Source organism: Rasamsonia byssochlamydoides (genome assembly GCF_041956645.1).
Source record: "Rasamsonia byssochlamydoides strain NRRL 3658 unplaced genomic scaffold VTN77scaffold_24, whole genome shotgun sequence".
NCBI lineage: Eukaryota > Fungi > Ascomycota > Eurotiomycetes > Eurotiales > Trichocomaceae > Rasamsonia > Rasamsonia byssochlamydoides.
The window spans coordinates 176,204-198,230 of NW_027192407.1; the positions used below are offsets into that span (position 1 = coordinate 176,204).

At 50.3% G+C, this 22,027-nt stretch overlaps 7 protein-coding genes across 7 annotated transcripts; 5 read left to right on the forward strand and 2 right to left on the reverse strand.

Annotated features, from left to right (window-relative positions):
• Positions 1 to 3,228: 3,228 nt before the first annotated feature.
• On the forward strand, positions 3,229 to 4,571 carry VTN77DRAFT_3466 (uncharacterized protein; the record flags this gene model as incomplete). Its single annotated transcript, XM_069419417.1, has 4 exons — positions 3,229 to 3,557; positions 3,607 to 3,884; positions 3,934 to 4,179; positions 4,234 to 4,571. 4 exons carry the CDS (start codon positions 3,229 to 3,231, stop codon positions 4,569 to 4,571), a joined length of 1,191 nt encoding a protein of 396 aa, XP_069278490.1.
• Positions 4,572 to 4,841: 270 nt separating this feature from the next.
• VTN77DRAFT_3467 (uncharacterized protein) lies at positions 4,842 to 6,520 on the reverse strand (the record flags this gene model as incomplete). The annotated part of the gene is made up of 2 exons (XM_069419418.1): positions 4,842 to 5,826; positions 5,895 to 6,520. The coding sequence occupies 2 exons, from the start codon at positions 6,518 to 6,520 to the stop codon at positions 4,842 to 4,844; spliced, it is 1,611 nt and encodes a 536-aa protein (XP_069278491.1).
• Positions 6,521 to 7,897: 1,377 nt separating this feature from the next.
• On the forward strand, positions 7,898 to 9,058 carry VTN77DRAFT_3468 (uncharacterized protein; the record flags this gene model as incomplete). Its single annotated transcript, XM_069419419.1, has 4 exons — positions 7,898 to 7,958; positions 8,014 to 8,132; positions 8,193 to 8,956; positions 9,013 to 9,058. The coding sequence occupies 4 exons, from the start codon at positions 7,898 to 7,900 to the stop codon at positions 9,056 to 9,058; spliced, it is 990 nt and encodes a 329-aa protein (XP_069278492.1).
• Positions 9,059 to 9,704: 646 nt separating this feature from the next.
• On the forward strand, positions 9,705 to 10,701 carry VTN77DRAFT_3469 (uncharacterized protein; the record flags this gene model as incomplete). Its single annotated transcript, XM_069419420.1, has 3 exons — positions 9,705 to 10,221; positions 10,277 to 10,361; positions 10,407 to 10,701. The coding sequence occupies 3 exons, from the start codon at positions 9,705 to 9,707 to the stop codon at positions 10,699 to 10,701; spliced, it is 897 nt and encodes a 298-aa protein (XP_069278493.1).
• A 4,626-nt stretch (positions 10,702 to 15,327) lies between these two features.
• Positions 15,328 to 16,932, forward strand: VTN77DRAFT_3470 (uncharacterized protein; the record flags this gene model as incomplete). Its single annotated transcript, XM_069419422.1, has 1 exon — positions 15,328 to 16,932. One exon carries the CDS (start codon positions 15,328 to 15,330, stop codon positions 16,930 to 16,932), a length of 1,605 nt encoding a protein of 534 aa, XP_069278494.1.
• A 587-nt stretch (positions 16,933 to 17,519) lies between these two features.
• Positions 17,520 to 18,469, reverse strand: VTN77DRAFT_3471 (uncharacterized protein; the record flags this gene model as incomplete). The annotated part of the gene is made up of 5 exons (XM_069419423.1): positions 17,520 to 17,592; positions 17,655 to 17,712; positions 17,774 to 17,868; positions 17,924 to 17,949; positions 18,008 to 18,469. 5 exons carry the CDS (start codon positions 18,467 to 18,469, stop codon positions 17,520 to 17,522), a joined length of 714 nt encoding a protein of 237 aa, XP_069278495.1.
• Positions 18,470 to 20,397: 1,928 nt separating this feature from the next.
• VTN77DRAFT_3472 (uncharacterized protein) lies at positions 20,398 to 21,114 on the forward strand (the record flags this gene model as incomplete). The annotated part of the gene is made up of 3 exons (XM_069419424.1): positions 20,398 to 20,500; positions 20,556 to 20,650; positions 20,716 to 21,114. 3 exons carry the CDS (start codon positions 20,398 to 20,400, stop codon positions 21,112 to 21,114), a joined length of 597 nt encoding a protein of 198 aa, XP_069278496.1.
• Positions 21,115 to 22,027: the final 913 nt, after the last annotated feature.

A 22,027-nucleotide genomic window follows, 5' to 3' on the forward strand; every position in this document is an offset into this window, starting at 1 on the left:
CTCTTTTAGAGGGAGAAAAAAAAGATAACAGGACTTCTTTCGTTCGACACGCTTCTGAATGAATGAAGATGAATCCTAGGATCAAGGAGAGTGATTAAATCAAATAAAAGAAAGGTCAACTACCTAGGTATGCACGTATGGAGGAACTATGATATACCCTTTTTCTTTCCATTTTCGGGGAATTTAGTATTATTATCAGCAATGATAACTATATTATTCCGCGGAAAGAGGGAGAAAGAGAAAGAGAAAGAGCATTCTCTCGTACTACCTAGTTACCTAGTAAAGATAAGGTTACCTACCTAGGTACGGAGGACAGAGTACAGAGTAGTACCATTATGGATGCCCGCATTTGCCGTCATTAATCAGATTAGAGCCCCAACTTCCGACTGTAACCGAGAAGAGAATATAGTCACATGCTAATCAGATAGATCGCTGCCTGACTGATATTTGCAGTGCGTACATACATCTACATACCGAGGTAGATCTAAGCAATTAGAGAGATAATTAATTAATTAATTCTCCGTAGCGCATGCTATGTCAAGTCGAGTCGAGTCGATTTGAGTCCAGAACGGATGAATTGTCTCCTTTCTGCAGGAGAGACGCATCATGCAGATGATGCCATACGTTGATGAGGACTGTGTTATCTTTCTTTCTAATCAAATAAAATCAAATGAAACCAACGGAAGGATTCGACTACGGAGGACATTGAATCCTGCAGGCTCAACGGTTCGGCTGAGCTTTCTACCTGCCTACCTAGGTAGGTAGATATCTATCTGACTCAGCTGTACAGTATTCCTACTTTAGTATCTACCGAATTACACTAACTGTCGACAGCTCTACAGCTCTATCTATCTATCCTCTCACCAATTATATCCAACCGATCTACATGTACATACAGTACGTACGCACATACATATACGAACGCTAGATTAATTAATGCCAAGGTCAAGATCCACCTGCCAAGTCATACTCATACCAAACTCAAGCCAATCGGATCAGCGCCAGGGATGCTGATACTAATGCCATGCTAATGCCATGCTACCCGGCGTTGTTCCCAGAGAGGGAAGGTGTCACGGCATTGACTCAAATTTAGCAGTATGCAAGTGTGCTGTATGCTAGAATACTAGTATAGTTACGGAGAATGCAGATCATTAATGAGATCAAGGAAAGACGGAGGACGGAGTATGCCGTACGACGTACAGCACGGGGTAGGGTACCGTGCACTGCACTGCATAGATTGATTGATTATTGATGATTGATCAGCAAGGCTAATAATCATAGATCATGTGATGGTCATACATACTCCGTAAGTAGGTGAGGTAAGGTAGCCATACAACGGAGATTGAAATGCTGGATGATGACTGTCAATAATACTCCTACTCTAAGTTCCTGCAGGAATGATAGGAATAACTAATAACCAAGTGTGAAATATGCTTGTTCCTTTGTCTGTTCTTCCCTTTCGTCCTCTCGTATAGTTTAATCTCCACAGTCAATCACATGCATATACCTATCTATTCCTGTCGATGTACCGATTAAGCAGTGGAGCACATGAGACATTAAGGCATTGATATGAGACATCATTCATTGAGTTACCGATTATGTACGCCCAGACCAGATGTCCATCTATCTATCCATCATATGTGGAACATTGCAGGAATATGGAAGGAATATAGCCCATGTGCTGGGCTGTGGCTGTGTCCGTGTTCTGCCGATGTAGTATCGCTAAATCTACATACGCAGCGAAGGATTGATTGCATTGCATATTACATCAATTTCGTCAATAGTGAGGATTATTGTATTATTAATTTAGTTGATTGACTGGAGATTGAGTTGGCTAACTACAGATATGATTCCTTTATCTTTTTCTTTTTTCTTTTTTCTTTTTTTTTTCTTTAATAGTAGTACATACAAAGAAAGAATGATCTACTGCACATCATACTCTGTAATATTAATTATTAATCTATCTATCCATCTACACAGTATATTTACTATCTATCTATTTCTTATCTACTTCTAGTGAGACTGTTACTTTCACATGTCTGATACAATGTCCATAAATAGGTAAACGCTCATCCGATGTAGTATCTCACTAACGTTAGCGTGAGGTTTAATTCAATCCTATCGGGTCTCGGAATTTAAATATACTGGTTGTGCCTCTACACTTGACAGGACGGAGGAATCCCCCTGTCGATTGAGTGGGGAAGAAGCAGGTGATCTGCTCGTGACCAAGTCGATAAGGTTGCCTCGCTAATTTAGCGCGTGGTTAGCTGCAACCTAACTGTTTCTCGGCAGACCATTGGCGGACGGAGCAGCTCCCTATTAGGTAATCAACTCGGTTGGTGTACTAGGTTCATAAAAAATAAGGAAAAAAAAAGAAAAAAAAAAGAAAAAAAAAAGAAAAAAAAAGAAAAAAGAAAAAAGAAACAGACAAGACAATATTGAGAGTACATCATATTCAAAATAGCTATTGTACTCGTCTATACTCCGTACTGAGTGCTTATATCCCGCTCGTAATTGGCTTCTTGGCAGATCGCTGGCGCGATCATACCTTGCAATCAACTGTCCGCCCGCCAGACCTCCTGATTGGCTTTCCACCGTTTATAGCGCCGTTTCATTTCAGGGCCTGTGCAACTGCACCAACGGGTTGGTGAGTTTCGCGTCAACCATGTTTCCCTACTCCTAGTCGCCCAGATCCTTCATTTCAGCGCTGTTCCTGAATCTCCGTGGCCAGCCTATCACATGTGCCACCCGCATGGATGGCTTCTGCAGATCATTTCCCCCTGGTCTATCCCCTGGTGGGCATCCGTGGGCTGTCTCTGGTTGACGGTCCGGAGCCTCCGATTTTTGCTTTTCGCCATGATTTGCATCTAGCTCCGTGGAACTGTCTGGTTCAACTGTGGGCAACGGTAGTACCTGTGCAGGATTGTCGACGATTGGGTCATTTGCCAGCATGATGATGCCTTCCCACTTGGCTGCTCTGTCCCGTCAAACGTCGCATTCGGTGCCTCTCGCGACTAGTCGATCGCATATGGCGGCAGCAGATCGCAATGGACCCGTCGGCACTATCATCGCTGGCGTGATTGTTAATAACATGGATCGACGACAGTTATAAAAGGGTTGTCTGCTCTGGAGATCAGTCTCATCCATCAATCAGTCAGTCAGTCAGTCAGTCAGTCGGTCAATCCATCCATCCATCCATTCATTCACTGCCTGTCGCCGTGAGCCACCATGGGTCTGTCCAAAGCTCTCGTGTCTGCTCTCTCGCTCTACTCTGCTGTCGCCGTTGCGGCCCCTACGGCGCCTTCGCACGGGCACTTCTCGATCAACCAGGTGGCCGTCCCCCGGACCAAGCCTCGTGCTCCTCCTGCTGCTGAGTACGCACGTGCGCTGCGCAAGTACAAGGCCAATGTGCCGTCGTCTGTCGCCTCTGCCGCCGCCGGAAGTGTCACTGGTTCTGCGACCAACCAGCCGATAACGGGCGACGAGGAGTATGTCACTCCCGTGATTGCCGGCCAGAGCACCCTGCACCTGGACTTTGACACCGGCTCTGCTGATCTGTAAGTTGCCCCGAAAAAGATGAAGAAAACGACCTGCTAACTTCTCTAGCTGGGTGTTCTCTTCTCAAACTCCTCGCAGCGAGCGCGGAAACCACTCAATCTACACCCCCAGCGCCTCGGCCAAGAAGCTGAACGGCTACACCTGGAGCATCTCCTACGGCGACGGCAGCTCCGCCAGCGGCGACGTCTACCTCGACACCATCTCCGTCGGCGGAGTCAACGCCTCCTCCCAGGCGGTCGAGGCCGCAACGCAGGTCAGCAGTGAATTCACGCAGGACACGGGTTCGGACGGCCTGCTGGGCTTGGCCTTCAGCAGCATCAACACGGGTGCGTCAGTCGAGTTGAAGCATTCAAACACCTTCTAATGTGACAACAGTCCAGCCTCAGCGGCAGACCACCTTCTTCGACACCGTCAAGTCGCAGCTCGCCAAGCCCCTGTTTGCCGTCACCCTGAAGCACAACGCTCCTGGCAGCTATGACTTTGGCTTCATCGACCCCAACAAGTACAATGGCAGCATTGCCTACACCCAGGTCGACAACTCGCAGGGCTTCTGGCAGTTCACTGCCGACGACTACGCTATTGGTGGCTCCAGCGGTGGTAGCTCAATCAACGGTATTGCTGGTATGTCCTCAACCCTTTTCCTGTAAATAAACGACTTCCACTAACCTTCTACAGACACCGGCACCACCCTCCTCCTCCTCGACAACAGCATCGTCAACGCCTACTACCAGCAGGTCCAGGGCGCCCAGAACGACCAGAACGCCGGCGGCTACGTCTTCCCCTGCAACGCCCAGCTGCCCACCTTCTCCATCACCATCGGCAACTACGAGGCCGTCGTGCCGGCTGAGTTCCTGAACTTCCAGCCCGTCGACCAGACCGGCCAGACCTGCTTCGGTGGTCTGCAGTCCAACCAGGGCGTTGGCTTCTCCATCTTCGGTGACGTCTTTCTCAAGAGCCAGTACGTTGTTTTCGACTCTAATGGTCCTCGGCTGGGCTTTGCTGCTCAAGCTTGAACGAGCTAGCCTTTGCATGGATGCCTTGGTGAATACCAGTAGGGTGCACCTGCAGGTAAAGATGTGCCATTGGCGGTAGTACATGGGATCAGATGAATGGTTAGGCAAAGTGTATATGCTTGTAAATATCATGCATATATTTCTGTATTGAGGTGAAATCAGTCAAATAATCAGTTCATGAACAATGTCAATTTCAATCCATCGCAGCAGTAGTAAATTACGTTTACACACATCACTAATCAATAAAGAAAAGACATACGACGGACTCAGCTAGTAAATATACACAAACTCGTCATTCTCCCTATCCGTCAGGTCCAGGAATGCCTTCTCTCCAATGCGCGTCTGCGTCGTACCTGTCCCAGCCGGGTGTTCCGCCGTACCAACTTCCTCCAGATCGTTACTCTCGTCAATATCATGATATCGCTCCTGCATCGAGTAGTCTACCACCTTGGCTTTCTTCCCATTGCGCACCCGCCGCCGCTCCTGCAGCCTGTTCAGAAACACCAGGTTCGCCCATTGCAGCAGCACGACGACGACCAGCGCGACGAAGATGCCCAGACACGCCTGGATACCCGGCCGATACGCAGGCGCATCCTTCTTGTTGAAGAGCAGCGGGCCGATAATGTTCCCCGCCGAGCTGGCCGCGTTGTACAGGCTCATGATGATCGATTTCTTCGTTGTGCCGGCTGTGTTGCCCACGATCCAGGTCACGATCAGCGGGTTGCCGCCGAACAGGAATGCGAGGAGATAGTATCCAACCAGCAGGGCGGGTTCGTGGCTGTGGATATTGGTCCGTGGTACGGCGTAGAGGATCGCCAGGCCGGCAACGACGGGCAGCACGAAGCCGGCCAGGATAGCGCCCTTGAGACGAGCCTTCTGCGCGAGATAGCTCGCTAGGACGATGACGAGGAACTGCAGCGCGCCAAACGGCATGTTGAGCAGACTCGTCGTGTACGGGTCGTAGCCCAGTCCGTTGAGAATCAGCGGGCCAAAGGTGTTCGTCACGCTGGCCCCGACGTTCAGCAGCAGCGCCATGGCGATCCAGAGGTATGTCTTCGGCTCGAGCGCGGCCTCGACGACGTGCTTGAGCTTGAACTCGCGGCTCCCTGTGCCGGTCTGGTTCGCGCGCAGCCGCTCGATGGCTTGTGCTTTTTCGTCGGCTGTCAGGAAGCGAGCTGATGGGATGTCGTTGTCGAGTTTCCAGTAGATGAATGGCGAGGAGATGATGGTGCCGAGGCCGACGAAGAGGAAGATGCTGGAGGAGCAGTCAGCGAGCTGTCAAATGGACAAGCATGTTGAGAGAGAGGTTAGGAGGACGCTTACATCTGCCACGGCCGTAGATGAGGCGACTGGATATGCCCCAGGCCATACGACAGCGCCGCCGCGATGACAGTAGCCGCACCATTCGTGCTATACCACGCCGCAATCCTCAACGGCTGCTCCGCGCGTCGATACCACTGGCTCGTAATGATGCTGAACAGCGGCAAACACCCCGCCTCAAACAAGCCCAGGAAGAAGCGCGCCGCCATCAACGATGGAAAATCACGACACGCCGCCAGCGCCGCCTGCGCGATCCCCCAGCCCAGACACAGCGCCGGCATCAGCACGCGATGCGGCACGCGCACGATCAAGAACGACGAAAACGGCTGCCACGCCAGCTGCGCGATGGGCGCGATCGACCCCAGCAGCGAGTACTGGTCGCCCGTGAGGCCCGTGTCGGTCTGCAAGCCGAAGGTCGCGCCGTACCCGAGCACGGACTTGTCCAGGATCTGGAGGAAGTAGACCCAGACGAGGATGGCGAGGATCACTTTGTCGGTCTTGCGTCGGATGCGCTTGCTGTCAGATTCGGTGAGATGCACCCTCTGGTCACCGATCAGCTCGAGGGCGAGGTCGCCGTGCTGCCGGATCCCTTCGTCGTGGGTGACATCTACCTTGTCTGCAGATGCCATGTCAGCTGCGTATGAGATAGTGTACTTCGATGGGTGCAATCTGGATGAGAGCCTCTCCTGGGGGATGTTGACATACCAGCGGCATCTCCAGCTTATATGTACTCCATCCTGCATGCATATGCATCCAGTGACAGACATCGGCGTTGGCCCGTGTTCCCCGCATCTCGTGAGCACTGACAGCTGCAGGGACGTCAATCAATGCCGGCACTTGGCTACGGAGGAAGTTAGGTAGTCCCTGCAGAGCCCCATTTCAACTAGACGAATCAGAGACAAGAAAACACACACGAATCATTAATCGATTGATTCACTGCATGCCACATGGCACTGTATGCGGCGATGCACTGTACTGTACAAGGACGGATGCCGAGATCAAAGCAAGCTCCTTGCGTCCTTCACTCCTCCTCCTCGGGCTTGGCGGTCAACCCCCACGCCACGCCACGTCCCCGCAATTCCCCCACGCGAACGCTCTCAACACGCGGAATGTGACAGGTCACATGTTTGTTCCCCCACGTGGGAGGAACGGAATGCTTTCCGCGTTGCACGGTCGGATTCTAGTAACTACACGCTGACATATACATGTAGAAAAAGAAACAGAAAAAGAAACAGAAAAAAAAATGAGAGAAAAAAAAAATGATAGATGCCCACCCAGGTGATGGGATAGATACGAATGCTGGAGTCACTAATAATAATAATATAACCTGGTCTGGTCCCAACCAACCAATTTCTCCATGTGCTTGCCCTAAAGCTTACTTATTTCCTTACCATGGTTGGTGTGTCCATAAGCTAGCTAGGTAGATAGCTATACAGATAACCTACGACACCAGATCAGTTAATTTGTCATTCGGTTCGTTGTTTAGAGGCAGTAGTAGTAGCCGTAAGTAAGTAGCAAGGCACGGCACAGCAGACAAGACAAGATATTGTTGACTAGAGGCAGTTGTGATTGATTTCTGGAAGAAAAAAGAAACAACGAAAGAGGAGGGGGGAAAAAAACAAAAAGGAGTTCTGTCAAGATGACAAAAAGCTCAATCATCTTTTTATGAAGAAATGAAAAAGTTTCCTGTGCTTGTAGTTCTAACAATCCTGTATACGATCCCCATGAAGCCCTGAAACCCTCACTCGTCCATTTGTGACGCAGAGCGGCAGCCGTCCGCTTCGACATGGGCAGGTAGTGACGTTTCACTGGTTCAATGCAAGCTGAGCAAATGGCGGTGTTGCCAGACACCAATTGCAGCGTTCGCCTTGCCGCCCAGCAATATACGTTGATGACACCCGCAAATGATCCCTGGCACTTGAAAGCAAGATTAAGAAGTAAGGAGGAGTGAACCACGCCTTCACGGGATCGTACAGCCCAGCGATTATCCATTTTAAATCGCCAAGATGTCTGCCGCCGATGTTAAGATAGAGGGAAACTTCGACCCCAACATTGCTGTGAGGGAAAGTAAGTTTCGATCGATCAAATAGCCTGTCCGCGTGAACATCTAACGTCGATTCAGAGTTTCCCCCCGGGGTAAGGATCCTGTCAGCGGAGAGCTATGGCTCCTCAGCGTGGTCCAAAACCGCGAAGGTCACCGCGGAAGAAAAGAATGGGAAGCCGATCTTTTTCTTTCTGAAGGTAATGTCCTTGAACCGAGACTCTACAGAAGAACTTCACTGATGACACTCAGCGCACTAGGAATTCGATGGGGAGGTGGGAAGAGCTCAGCTGGAAGGCGAATTCACCGGTATGTCGGAGCTTCACAACCTCATGCCCAATTTCGTTCCGAAGCCATACGCATGGGGGAAATTGAAGGGGTTACCATCATCATCCCCTGTCTATTTCTTCCTCATTGAGTTCAAGAATTTTAGTGATGGCCTTCGTGACCCTGTTAGACTTGGCAGCCGTCTTGCGGAGCTGCACAGGAAGAGTGTATCTCCGACGGGGAAATTTGGCTTCCACATGACGACATATGACGGTGCCAGAACCCAAGTCGTCGAATGGGACTCGAGCTGGACCTCTTTCTTCTCAAAGCTTCTCGCGGTGGCTTATCGGCATGATGTGGAAACCAACGGATGTTGGGAAGAGCTGGATAAGGTCTTTAATTGCACTCTAAGCCACCTCATTCCCCGTCTTCTGGGTGTTCTCGAATCCGGAGGCAGATCAATCAAGCCCTGCTTGATTCACGGCGACCTGTGGGAAGGCAATATCGGGACCGATATCGAGACTGGAGATCCGTGGATATTTGACGCTGCCGCATACTATGCCCATCATGAAATGGAGTTGGGGATTTGGCGGGCAGAGCGTCACCAACTGCGAGCGAAGATCTACCGCAAAGAGTATTTGCGGAACATGGAGCCAAGTGGACCAGTGGATGAATGGGATGATCGAAACCGCCTCTACAGCGTGAAGACGAACCTGATGTATTCGGCCTGCGTCTTCGGCTCGCCATCCCGTCAGCTGTAAGTTTGTTTCAATCATCTCTCTACCTCGCAGTTCTCGCGTTGACGACTTCCAGGGCATACAACGACCTGGTCTACCTTATTGACAAATATGTACATTGACCGAGACCACCGAAGAGTCTCGTTCCGGAGGAGATACGACTATGAATGCATGCTTTCTGCGGGTAGAGCGACCACCGGCTTTGATATCGTAAGACAATGATGACTGTATGAGATTGTATTTGAGTACCTAAACGGCGGATGAGATGAAGCTGATTAATTGGTTACTTTGCGCGTACTCGGCATTAACATCATACATCCATTTTCATTTTTAACTCAAGCTCCGCTAGAAGGCTGTCCGCTACTTGCCGGAATCGGTGGTCAGAGAGCTCCTGCTCCGTTAGAAAATATATAAGAATAGGATCACCGGAAAATTCCACGGTGGCAAGATAGGTCGAACAAAGCAGGGTTCCTTATATTCACTCCGCGATGAGCTAGTCCCCCATGTGCAATCTCAGCCTGTCACTGTCAGTGTCAGCAGTACCACTGGTGCGAAGTAGAAAACCGACAGTATACAGCGAACGATATCCCTGCAGTTAACTGCATCTTTACGGGTTTAAGCGAACATTTCTGCGAGCCCCGCAGAACTATCCACTGAAGTAGAGCTTCGCTCAAAGGCCCGCGGTCTCTTAGCGCTTTCATAGACCCGGCTAGCGAGCAAACGCTACACAGTCATTTTGCTGCATAAATTGACGATTCTTCCCGAGCTATGGGCCTCAATGAGCTGGCAATGCCACAGCAAGATCAAAATAACATGGCCAAAGACGTTGGCAATGAAGATGAGATTGAAACAAAGGACCAGCATAGCAACGGACCAATATCAGAACACACTTTCAACAACACTGCCAGTGAAGAGTCACCAGCCGGTAGCTCTGCCGCTCCGTTTTCTGTTCTCACCAGAGCGCAGAGAGGATGGATTACGTTCCTCGTTGCCTTTGCGGGCATGTTCTCGCCGATGAGCAGCTTTATCTATCACCCGGTGATAAACTCCATCGCGGAGAATCTAGGAGTCTCAGTGGAGTCGGTGAATCTCACCGTAACCTCGTACATGATAGTTTCGGGGATTATTCCTGCGATCATGGGAAATCTGGCCGACACGCTCGGTAGGAGGCCTGCCTACATGGTTACATTTTCGATTTACATCTTGGCCAACGTCGGGCTGGCAATGCAACGGTCGTTCCCGGCGTTGTTAACGCTCAGAATGCTTCAAAGCGTCGGGAGTTCAGGTGTGCCGGTGTTTTCATTCAAGCGTAGCCAAACATCAACTAAGATCGCAGACAGGAACCATATCCCTCAGCTACGGTGTGATCGCGGACATTGAGAGCCCTCCTGAGAGGGGATTCTATGTGGGAATTATTCTTCTAGGGTACGCACGCCTAAGACGGCATGACAAGCCATTGACATGCGACAGACCGAATGTTGCGCCGCCTATCGGGCCTCTATTGGGAGGAGCCATCGCCGCTCGTCTGGGCTGGACCTATATCTTCTGGTTCCTTTGCTGTCTCTCGGGGCTCTGTCTACTCACCATCGTCCTTTCTCTCCCTGAGACGGCACGGTCCATAGTTGGTAACGGTGCTGTTTCTCCAACTGCTATCTACAAGCCGTGGCTACCTGTGCTTCGACATTTGCAGGTCGACGGCAATGCTACTGAAGCTCATCGGGAAGGAAGATGGTCATTGGGTCGCCTCCCTAATCCAATTCAGTAGAGAAGGACTCGGCCATTATCCTGTTTTGCAACGGTATATTTTACGCGACATATTGTTGCCTCCAAGCTTCGTTATCATCTTTGTTCATCAAACTCTATGACTACCAGGAGTTTCAAGCGGGACTTATCTATATACCATTCGGGATTGGATGCTTGGTTGCATCTTTTTTGTCAGGTCTTTCTTTCCCTCTTCCTCATATCCCGTTTGCCCCATCACTCATTTAGCCACAGGGAAACTCTTGGATCTGGACTACGCACACGTCGCCAAAGCCCAGAACATTGAGGTTGGAAATATGCGACCCGACGAGCTAGGGCAACTTTCCGATAGAAAAGGCCCGGTTGAGAAGTATTTTCTATCCTGTTTGCACAAGCGTCGTTGCTATTATTGGCTACGGATGGGCGTTGGAAAAGAGAGTCGTAAGGCGATCACTGCCCTCAAAAAGCTCTGTGCTAATTGGATAGAACGTACGCATTCCTTTAACAATCCAGGCCATTACTGGAATTGCCATAACGGCCATTTTCACTGTATGCTATTCTCGCATAACGTAAAATGCAGCTAGATTACTGACTGGTAAAGAAGAGCCTTGGGACCCTGTTGACAGACATTCATCCTAAGACATCTTCCACTGCTGCAGCGGCTGCAAATATTGTACGCTGTACACTTGCAGCGGGGGGTACATCGATACTGCAGCTGATCATCGATTCCATTGGAGTTGGATGGTGCTTTACTCTCATGGGAGCCGTTTGTGGGCTCTGTATACCGTTGCTTCTGATTGAGCGAGCCAAGGGTGTCCAATAGAGAACTTCACGGAGCAATGAATAGGAGCAATTTGATGCTCTAGGAGTTTCAGTTGATGGTAGATCAATAATCCTACGCAATATCAATGAATGGACCCGTACTTGGATAGCTATTTCGCGATTGATATACTAAGAGCACTCGAGGCGTTTCTATCCTATTTTTGAACGAGTGATGCGTGTTGGGACACTTGTCAGTGCAAGCAAGAACCTCAGGACTTTACCCAAACATAACTAGAAGAGGTGTCTCAAAAATAAATTTCCTTTGAAAAATGATTTTACATACTGGGAAAAAAGAGAGAGAGAGAGAGAGAGAGAGAGAGAGATTATTTACACTGACTGAGCAGCAGGTCCCTGTACCATTCACCATGATATTACACACACATCACAGATCATTTACGACCCTTCATTGAGATCATGTGACCCAACGGGAAGACTGAATAATTATCCCTCGTAATTGCCACATACCTACCTACCGACCTAGATAGATAGATATATAGATCGATAGATCCATCTCGAATCAATTCAATTCAATATCGTATTTCGTATTTCGTATCCGTATCTCGAAGTCCTTGCTTCATAGATGCTCTTGTAACTACCTAAGTCCCTACCTACTTACCGAGTTGGCAACTAGGCAAATACTTACCTAACTTCAGCATCTAGACGGGTTACAAAGGTACAATAGGCAACGGCGATAGCTATGCACTGTAGCGTGTGCCAGGAGCCTAGGACGAGCGAGCAGACCACCTTGAGTAGTAAATCTCTGATGTTCAAAAATTAAGCATGTTTCTACATGCATGTGCTGTACCTGGTTACCTATCTCGTAAGCAAGTAGAGTAGATCACCTACCTACCGTTGATCTCCTCTATGACACACCACACCACACCATGCCACACTGGAGTCGGTCGAATTTCTATCCTCACTCCTCCTTACCCAGGTGGGTAGATAGTGGTTTGCTTTTTTTTTTTGGAAGAATATATCAGGTACCAAAGCCGGTTGTAGAGCACATACTTGTCGAATGAATCTGATTAATGAAGTTAAATAGGTAGTTTACTCCGGACCTAATTCTATCAACTTCTGGCTCGGGACGGCAGTCACCTACCTAACCTAACCTACTTACTTACGTAGGTACTGGTAGGTACTGGTACCGGTAGTAAGGAACTTACCTACCTACCTACCTACCTAATATACTTGGAGAAGATTGGAATCTTAATGTGGTTACCTTTATCAGGCTCACGGTTACTTAGCGGGAACTCCAGATGGATGGCGTCTATACTGCTAGGGCTATATACATATAACTTGGATGATGATTATATTATTTATGCCACTGCTGCCGCTTATTTGGGCAACTAACAGGTATTATTTATCATGCACTGCCACTGATAATAATTCCTATCAATGAGTCGATCAATCAGTGATTGATTGATTTAGTTAATAGTTAGGTTGGTCAGTTTACTTCCATACTTTAGTTGGAATGCCCTTTATACAGCCACCCATACAGCCATGCATCACCATATTTTAGTTCAACAATAAAATAAATTGGTTGACTCGTTTGCTAAATTTATTTTGATACCCTACAGTCCAGGCATTCAATAATAATCCATTATGTATTATTTTTTTTAAAAAAAAATTAATTATTATTAACTGCCGTCGACACTGATAGGCAGGCAGGCTGACTGACTGAGCGTTGGGCTGGTCAGCCCAAGACTGGACTTGGCCCCCATGCCTGCCTGCCTGCCTGCTTGCCCTTCCCATCCCATTCCCACTCAAGGGTATGAATGATCATCAATGAAGATGACTGACTGACTGACTGAATCAATTTTTTTTTTCGAAAAAAAAAAGAGAAAATTCTATCCCATCTGATGAAAAAAAAAAAAACTTGCAGAGAATAAGCGCCAAGCAAGTTGTTAATTAATTTTAACTGCTTCGTACTTCGTACTTCGTACTCCGTACCTGTAAGTATGCCTTCCTTATAAGGAGTTAGTGCTGAGTAGGACCAGACCGTCAGCAGTCAGTCAGTCAGTCAGCACTGTCTTTGCGATCGCGTACTGCTCTCTCTGTGACTCTGTCTCGATCCAATCTCGGGCTTCTTCTTTTTTTTTTCCTGCTTTTTTTCTGCTTTTTCTAGCGGGATTCGAGATCGACCAGACCTTGCAAGACCAAGACCAAGACCGAGGAGTAACCTTCTTCCTTAGGTTAACACCCTTGCTCCACACCCCATCTAACCCTATCAGATTCACTGACAAGGCAAGTTATTACCTAACTTGCCAGGAATGGCAAGTCACAAAACCGGGTTAAACTAAACTACTGCATTCCACCATGGTACGAACAGTACGGACTGCATGCATCCACCCGGGACCACCCATGTCCCGGTTCAACCTTCAACCTTCAACTTCTCCCTGTAAGGCCCAAATCTGGACACCTAAACCAAATCATGCATTGATTGGCGCTGGCATTGGCAACCTGCCTGCCCGTCGAGTTGCTGCTCGCACCCTTCCAACTCAACGCACGCGACCAGATCGAATCAATTCAGCGATCGACATTCACCATCCATCAAGGTCAAGTTCTACCGTGGGGAATGAGTGTGCGATTCGATACGATACGAGCGGGCGAATGAGATACCGACACAGCATTTGAAATCAAGTCTGCCAGAGCTATGAGGGTTGTCGGTATTGTATTGGTCTGGCCTGTCTCGATTCGACGCCGCTAACGGGGTGTCACCTGTTCCCTGTTCTGCTGTGCTTATTATCATACTATCATCCTGGGCTGTCAGCTCAGCGTGTGGCGGGCGGAGGGATTGAACAGTAATCCTCTACCTACCTACCTACCCCTGGGCAGTGGCCCTATCTCCTCCGTACAGTATGACTCGATTATCAGTTGGGGACAAAATACAGAGTACAGACTCCTACTAGTCAAGGGGCAGGATAATAATAGTTAGTCAGACGGTCAGTCAATTCCTTAGGTGGGCTTGCCGTGGCGATCGTGCAACTCTTCCTGGGATGATCGACTTGGCCGCCAGCCTTCCAAGTTCCTGCCAGGCAGCACATTTTTCCAGCTCCACTGGTCGGTTGAAAGTTGAAACTGAGGGGTAGTATTAGAAACCTCTGTCTATGTGATGATTTCAATCAAGTTGAATGCCCCAGCTGGATGAGAGACCTCGTTAAAATACTCCGTACTGCACGCTGTGCTTCAGCGTGACACATCCTCGTGCGACTGAATTCTTCCAGCGAACTTCCGCCGATTGATCGGCGCAGTTCAACAGGTACTCTGTACTCCGTACGGCTGGAGTGGGCCCAGTCCAGCTGTTGGATCCGTCGTGTTTCGGCCCTCAGGCAGAGACGAATCGATTAAGTCATGGATTCATTTCCGATTCTGATTCCTCGCTCAGCCCTGCAGCCTGGCTTGGAAAATAGCAGCAGAGTGGGGGCGTGGCAAAGCTTATTGCGCTAGTGCGTAGCCAAGCCGGTCGCATCAGTTATTTTAATCTGTTGAACGAAGTATTCCTTGCTCTTCTGCTTGCTGTTCGCGAATGAAATGGCGATCCCCGTGCTGGCCCGCGGTGCCCGTTCGTATCGAAGTGCCTAACGCATGTTGTTCTGTAGCATGGCTGTCAGAAGCCAAGCCCTACTTAATAATAATGGGTAATCCTCCTGGATGACTATGCAGCGCAGCCCCCAACCAGCAGTACTGCGGATCCCCTGCCGTGTCTGGTATAAAGTTCTGCTCCGACCCGGGCCTGCCTTCAGCCCCATTCTTTCAAAGACTCCTCGATGCGGTCTGATTGACTGTCACTGACTCGCCGGTACAGTCGAATTGAAGAGTGACACGCGACATGGAGTCCCCCGCCCAAGCACAGCCTGTCTCGACACTGGCAGAGTCCACCGCACAGCAAAAGATGGAGAAGAAGAAGCAGAAGCGCGAACGGAAGCAGCAGCAGCAACAAAATGACAAAAAAGCCAGCAAAGCCAGCAAAAAAACCGCCCTCTTCCAGGAGATCGGTGAGGCCATCGCTGACCAGCTGCGAGGCCCTCCCAAGGTCAACCTCGACAGCCTTGATTTGATAGACCGGTTGCGCGTCGGCCAGAATGGCCAAAACTCGACCTCGTCGGCAGTGTCAACGGCGATTGCATCCAACTGCAGTTCCTCCACTCTCGTCGAACAGGTCAACGGCATGGCCAGACCCAAAAAGGTGCCCTCGATCGCATCGAGTGGCAGCAGTACGGGATCAGACTCCTCGGCCAAGTCGGCGTCTCGCACCATGCCCTCCAAGTACCGCAAGATTGGCACCATCTTCACCCTCGACGACTTCGGCGCCATGGTCGCTCTCGAATCCCTGTTCGCCAAGTACGGGCGCGTCTCGCACATGGGCATCCTCGACAAGAGCTACAGCTTCTTCGTCAACAAGGCGCGCACCGCCGCCCTGTACTTCAAGGTCCACAATCGCGTCGCCATCGTCGGAGGCGACCCGCTGTGCGAGCCGTCGCAGTACTCGCCGCTGCTGGAGGAATTCGCCAAATACCGCAAGGAATTCGGCTGGCAGCTGGCCTTCATGGGCGCCAGCGACGTCTTTCTGCAGTACGCTAAGGAGAAGAAATGGACCACGCTCCAGTTCGGCACTGAGCGCGTGCTCAACCCAATGACCAACCCCGTCCTCCTCGAGCAGACCGGCAAACGCATCGTCACGCAGAACAAGCAGCTCCTGAACAGCAGCAAGGGCGGCATCACGCTGGGCGTGTACATCCCCTCGCAGGGCGAGGATCCCGAGCTGCAGCGCGAGTTGGTCGGCGTCTATGACGCCTGGCGCGAAGAACGCAACCGCACCGCCACCACCCAGGCCTTCATCACCGTCTACGACCCTTTCTCCCTGCCCCAACTCATGACATACATCTACACGCGCGGACCCGACGGCGTGCCGAATGGATTCGCCGCGCTGCGCAAGATCGGCGCCAACCAGGGCTACCACATCGATCCGTGTATTTCCGCCCCAGGCGCCCCCAAGGGGATCAGCGACCTTCTCATCTTCTCCGCCATGGCGTTGCTCAACCAGGCCGGCATCGACTACCTCAGCTTCGGCTTCGAGCCGCTGGACGAGCTGGGCGCGATCAGCGGCATGCCCAAGAGTATCGAAAAGTTGACGCGGTCGATCTACCGGCACACGTTCCAGCGGTTGCCCATCGCGGGCAAGAAGGCCTATCACGACAAATTCCGCCCCGACGAGAACCAGGGATCGGGGCTGCACTTGATTTTCCCCGCGGGCGTCCCGGGCCCCCGACATATGGTTGCCATGGCTCACATGGCGAACATCAGCGTCCGCAAGGTCGTCTTCAGCGAGGCTAAGAAGGTCAAGAAACAGTCCAGCAGCTGGAGTCTGAGGGAATCGCCGCGAACGTCGGATGATTCTCCTGCAGCACAGCATGATGAGGGCGGGTCAGAATAGTCCAGCGAGACGTTTGACCTGGCTTGCCTTCTCTTCCTTTTCCCATCCTTTCGTTTTGAATTTCGCTGCACGCGACATCTCATTCTATAGACTATCACGACATACCCAATTTCATAATTCTGGCATCCTTATGACGGATCTTTCCTCACTTGTCTGCACGCGGCAACTCTTTCTTTTGGCTGGATTTCATTTGTGGGTTTTCTTCTGTTGATATCCATTCTGTATAGGGTCAAAAGTGGATGGTCATGTATGGGTCATTGAACAGCGCATCACACAGAGCACGGTGTCAAGGAGTTTGTTTCTGTTCTTGGAACCGGAGTTTGTCCATATTCTATTTATTCCAAGTGTATGTAATTATATCTTCCAAATTACCGGTTAATAAACCTTTATCATTATCCAAGTTTTTACATGAAACAAAAGTCATCCAAAATTGAACCCTTTCAAAGGGAAAATTCCCTCTCAAACAGTTGTAATCTAAAGAATTGAATGAACCAGTGCACTCAGTTCAGGCGTTGGCTCGTTGGCTCTTGTATTGCAGCGCAATGCAGGGTGCAGGAACCCAAGTGATGGGATGAATTAACGCAGGTTCATCCTAGATGGGAGAAGAGGAAATCTTTCAGTACGGGAGATCCCGAAAACTCGGGGTTCAACAGAACACAACTAGATTGGCGGTTAGAATTAGCTCGTCAGGCCAGGTGATGCACGTGGCAGCGGTGACGCACTTAAGAAAGTATTGTAGTCCTACCCGTCGCGACTCTAAGAACGAGGGGCGGAATTTGACTATCGACCCGGTTGTCAATCAGAAGTAACGAAGTGATATAAGACAGGATAAACTACATACAGAGGACGCTCTTCGGAGGAAGGGGCGGCAAGGCGCTCTTTGCGTGCGGAAAGGCTGCAAGCAGGAGATTTCGGAGCTCGTCAAACTCGGAATATCTGTCATGGAGTCGAGATCAGTATGAAGATGCGAACAGAGTGTGATAATCCATACCTCATCCGAATAATCATGGGACCGCCCTACACAGAATCAACACGATCAGCGACGAAGTTTCTCCATGAGTATACTGCCGCTCACCTCCAGCATCTCAATCTTGCAGATCCACACCACATATGCTCCCACGCCCGTCATGCCCTGGACGACGACATGGTCGTCAATTGTGACGCTTTTGGCCCAGAGGCCGCGACTGGTATCTGAATTCGGGTCCTCGGTGTGGTCTTCCAAGGTTATGGCAGGACAGATGTCTAACGATGTCTGGGACGCTCGAGAGGGCTCGCGGTGGTGACGCCAGTACGGAGGGACGACACCTAAGGTCGGGTGTTCCTTCATTCCATGGCCATCGGGGACTGATGATGCAGGTCGAACAGTGCCGTTGCTGACGCGGTCGCCGCTGGGGACATTCGCTGCTATATCATGGTGGTTGTGCTGGTCTAGCTGTGGTTGTTCCTTGCTGGGAGAGAGTGCTACAGGAGAGTGCGGCTGCTGTTCGACAGGTAAGGAACCATTCGGACCAGTCTCCTCATCGCCGAAATGCTCCATCCATCAGAAAGGAAGAATGTCAGCTTCTTCGGCGACGTTGATGTGGCGAGAGAAACAAGGGCAATAAGAGGTATCGATAAGCCGACGCTGACGCTAACAGCGCTCAGGACGGATGTAAAACGGGCCGATCGGTGTCAAGAGTCAGTGCTGGTGGTCTGAGGTCAGCGATGCCACAGCTACGCCGTACTCCGGAGTCAGTCCGGCGATCGGTGGTGTCAGTGTCACGGTGTCACCCTGCACGAGCTCAAGAGTAGCTAAGCTTTGACAGAAACGTGGAGACGGTTTCAGTCCCCGCAGGATGGGTTCTCAATCTCCCAGCCTGCCGACTACGGAGTAGTCTTGTAGGAGATTGTAAACCCCACGAGACTTCGGCAGGTAAGTTCGAAGATCTCGACTGCTGAGAGATGACCTTGAGCAGACAGCGACAAGCTCAATGGCCAGACTCCGGCAGGATCTCGGATGGCGGACTGTGGAATGTTTCCCGACAGCGGTTCCGGTCACGGGATCAGTCGTGTCACGGGAGCCAAAACGCCTCGACGCCGCAATGCAATTATGCAGGTATCCTCGGGATGAAGAATAATACTGTGGCAGTCTGGTGAAGCGATGGAGATGGATTCGGAGGATGCACCTTTCCTCTCTGCGTCTAGACAGGATCTACAGGCTGCTCGGCTGGAGAAGCATGCTTTCTGGTTGGTGGAGGACCGTTCGACAAGGAGGATCGTTTCGCAGTGAAATCATGCCCGCTGCCCATGGCCAGAAGTGGCTGTCCTCTTGACTTGTCTTGGTTAGGGACAGCGACTAGTGGCACCAGCTAGCGGCGTTGCTCCTATCAGCGCTCCGTGCTGGATGCGGGATATGAGACATGGCATCCACCCTTGACCACGGCTCTCTGCTCTTCCACCACTTTCCGGGCTGTTCTGCAGGAATTGATCGAGAGAACAATTCGAATTGTTTCTCTGTCGAAGGGAAGCAGAATTCCAGGTTGAAAGGCGCGGGAGTGAGGATTCAATGGGAGTTGGGGGTTTGCTGGGGGGAGTCAGGCAAAAAGGGGGATGATTGAAGATCCGAGAGAGCCAAGAGCTCCCGAAAAGGAAACTACAAAACAGATGGATCGGACCGAAGTAGAAAAATCCATGCACTGTATCTACAGCGTACTCTGTACTCCACACATTGATTAAACATCATCATGACAATAGCCAAGAATGCATCGATATCGTATAGATATCATATCTAGAGCACAAGATGGCTATCTTTGCTATCTTTGCTATCTGGAATGTGCAGAATTGTGTCACTGTTATCCACCTGACAGCCAACTCCGAACCAAAATAAGTCACCACAAATGACCACTGACGCACTGACGGTGAATCCGGGGCGGGTCTCCAGCTTTCTAACCTCTAGCGCTATCTTTAGCAGGATGGAGCTGCTCTAAAAAGGCAACCGATTGCTTCTTAGCATGACTAGCTTCGCTCGAGCTTGTTTCTCCATGCAGGAAATCCGCGGGCTGATTACTATTAGGTCACCATCTGGAGTAAGGAGACAAAAGGACCGACTCCTCACTTCTGCCTCTCTCTCTCCTCCCTTTGTCTCTTTGTCACCTTTGTTGTCACCCAGCTTCCCCTCATTGTGAGTGAGTATTTGTGAGTCCTTTGTTTGTCAACTAGCTCGACGGCTCTCGTGCTGGGTTGCCTTTGTCTCCAGCATTCCAGTGAAGGCATCTAGGTATGTTGTGCCTGTGGAACCTCACCTGCATTCCGAATTTCCGTGAGGAAATTTCCTCCTCCAGCCTGGACTCTTATCATGTTCTATCACTGCCTGTTGACTGTCTCAAACTAACGTGGTCAGGGTTTCTTCAAGAAGTCGCCTGAACACATCCCTCGATCAGACAATTGATCACTCAGGCAACAGACATCAAGAATAATAATATCAACATGCTGGCACAAGCTCTGCTCCTTCTCTGCTCGGTGGTCGGACTGGCCACCACCCAGTCCACCCAGTCCATCGATCCCAACACCGTCCCCCTCTCCACTCGAGGTGCGTTGAATTTGAAGCACAGACAACATGAGGATCCAATCTGACGAGTTTCCAGACCAGTGGTGCCAATCCCAACAGATCTCCTGCCCTCTGATCTGTCTTCAGCTGCCGAACACGACCGACACCCCGGAGAGCAACACCTGTGACCCGGTAAGCCGTCAATTCTGAAACTCACAATTTTCAAACTGCGTCTCGCTGATAACTTGCTTCTACAGAAAACACTCGACTTCACCTGCGTCTGCAGCAACGGCCAGTCGCCCAACGCGTCCCAATACACCCAGACGATTCCGTACTACGTCTGCACGACCGCCAACGAGCAGTGCGTGAAAAACTGCAACGGCGACTCGATCTGCCAGTCCCACTGCGTGCAGGACCACCCCTGCGGTGCTCAGGATCCGAAACGCGTGAACACCACTGCCACCCTGAGCGCCACGTCTAGCTCTGCGGCCACCAGCAGCGCCAGCAACGTCATCTACACCGGGTTTGGCGCTGCGGCGACGGCGGCCCCGGGCAAGGGCATGGCTCCTCGCAATATGGTGGTCGAGATTGGCCAGGTGTATGGCCTGTTCGTGGTCATTGCGGGTTTGCTGGGTGGTGTGGCTGTTTTGCTGTAGAGGTAGCAGTGGTTCTAGCAATCAATCTCTCTCTACCTGACAAGACTGAATCAGATCATTGATTGCATTAATGAATGCATTGGGTACCTAATTTATCGACCTTGCAACCTAAGCTAATTCCTGATTTGTTCTTTCCTTCACGAAATGAGTTAATCAGTCATCTTTGCTTGGAGCAGATATTACTACTTAATTCGTGCATGTCGATCATACCTAATGATTTTCACAAAGCCTGGGTGGGTGTTTCGGGTGTTATGAATTCCATCTTCTCTTCTCGTCTCGTCTCTCATGTCTAGCCTACCAAATCATGTTGGAAGGGTGTCTCTTGTCTCTTGATAATTAATTAATTAATCTTATTCTCTATGTTCTGCTCTGCTCTGCGATTCGACGAGTCCAATCAATTACAGTAAACCGGAATCCATCTACCTCATCTACTTGCTCCAAGCAGAAACTTTCTAGACGTCGATGGCTATGACACTGCTGGCCTTCGTTTGAATCGAGTTCATTTCTAGGATGCATACAGGTAGAACATCCCTTTCAGCATGAATGATCATCTCAGTGAAAAAACTGCTAGATCGGACGATCTTACTCTGGACTTTAATAGATAGAACCGCTAGCACGTGATTATTCGACAATATCTACGCGCTGACGCCATCACTCCATCGAAGACCCAACCTGCCTCCCTCCAAATTCGGCACGATCCTATCAATGACATCGGTACTGAAACTGGCAATATGTAGGGTGTCCTCGGTGCACATCATCTGCGTTGCGCGGATGTGCTTCCCCATACGCAGTTCCTGTGCAGACAGGTCTGCTGCATCCATGTTCTGGAGAGCGGCGGTGCGGTCCTCGGGTCGCACGGGCTCAAACGCATGGGCGCAGAACTCGAGCGTTTTCGAGAGGTCGTCCTGGGAGA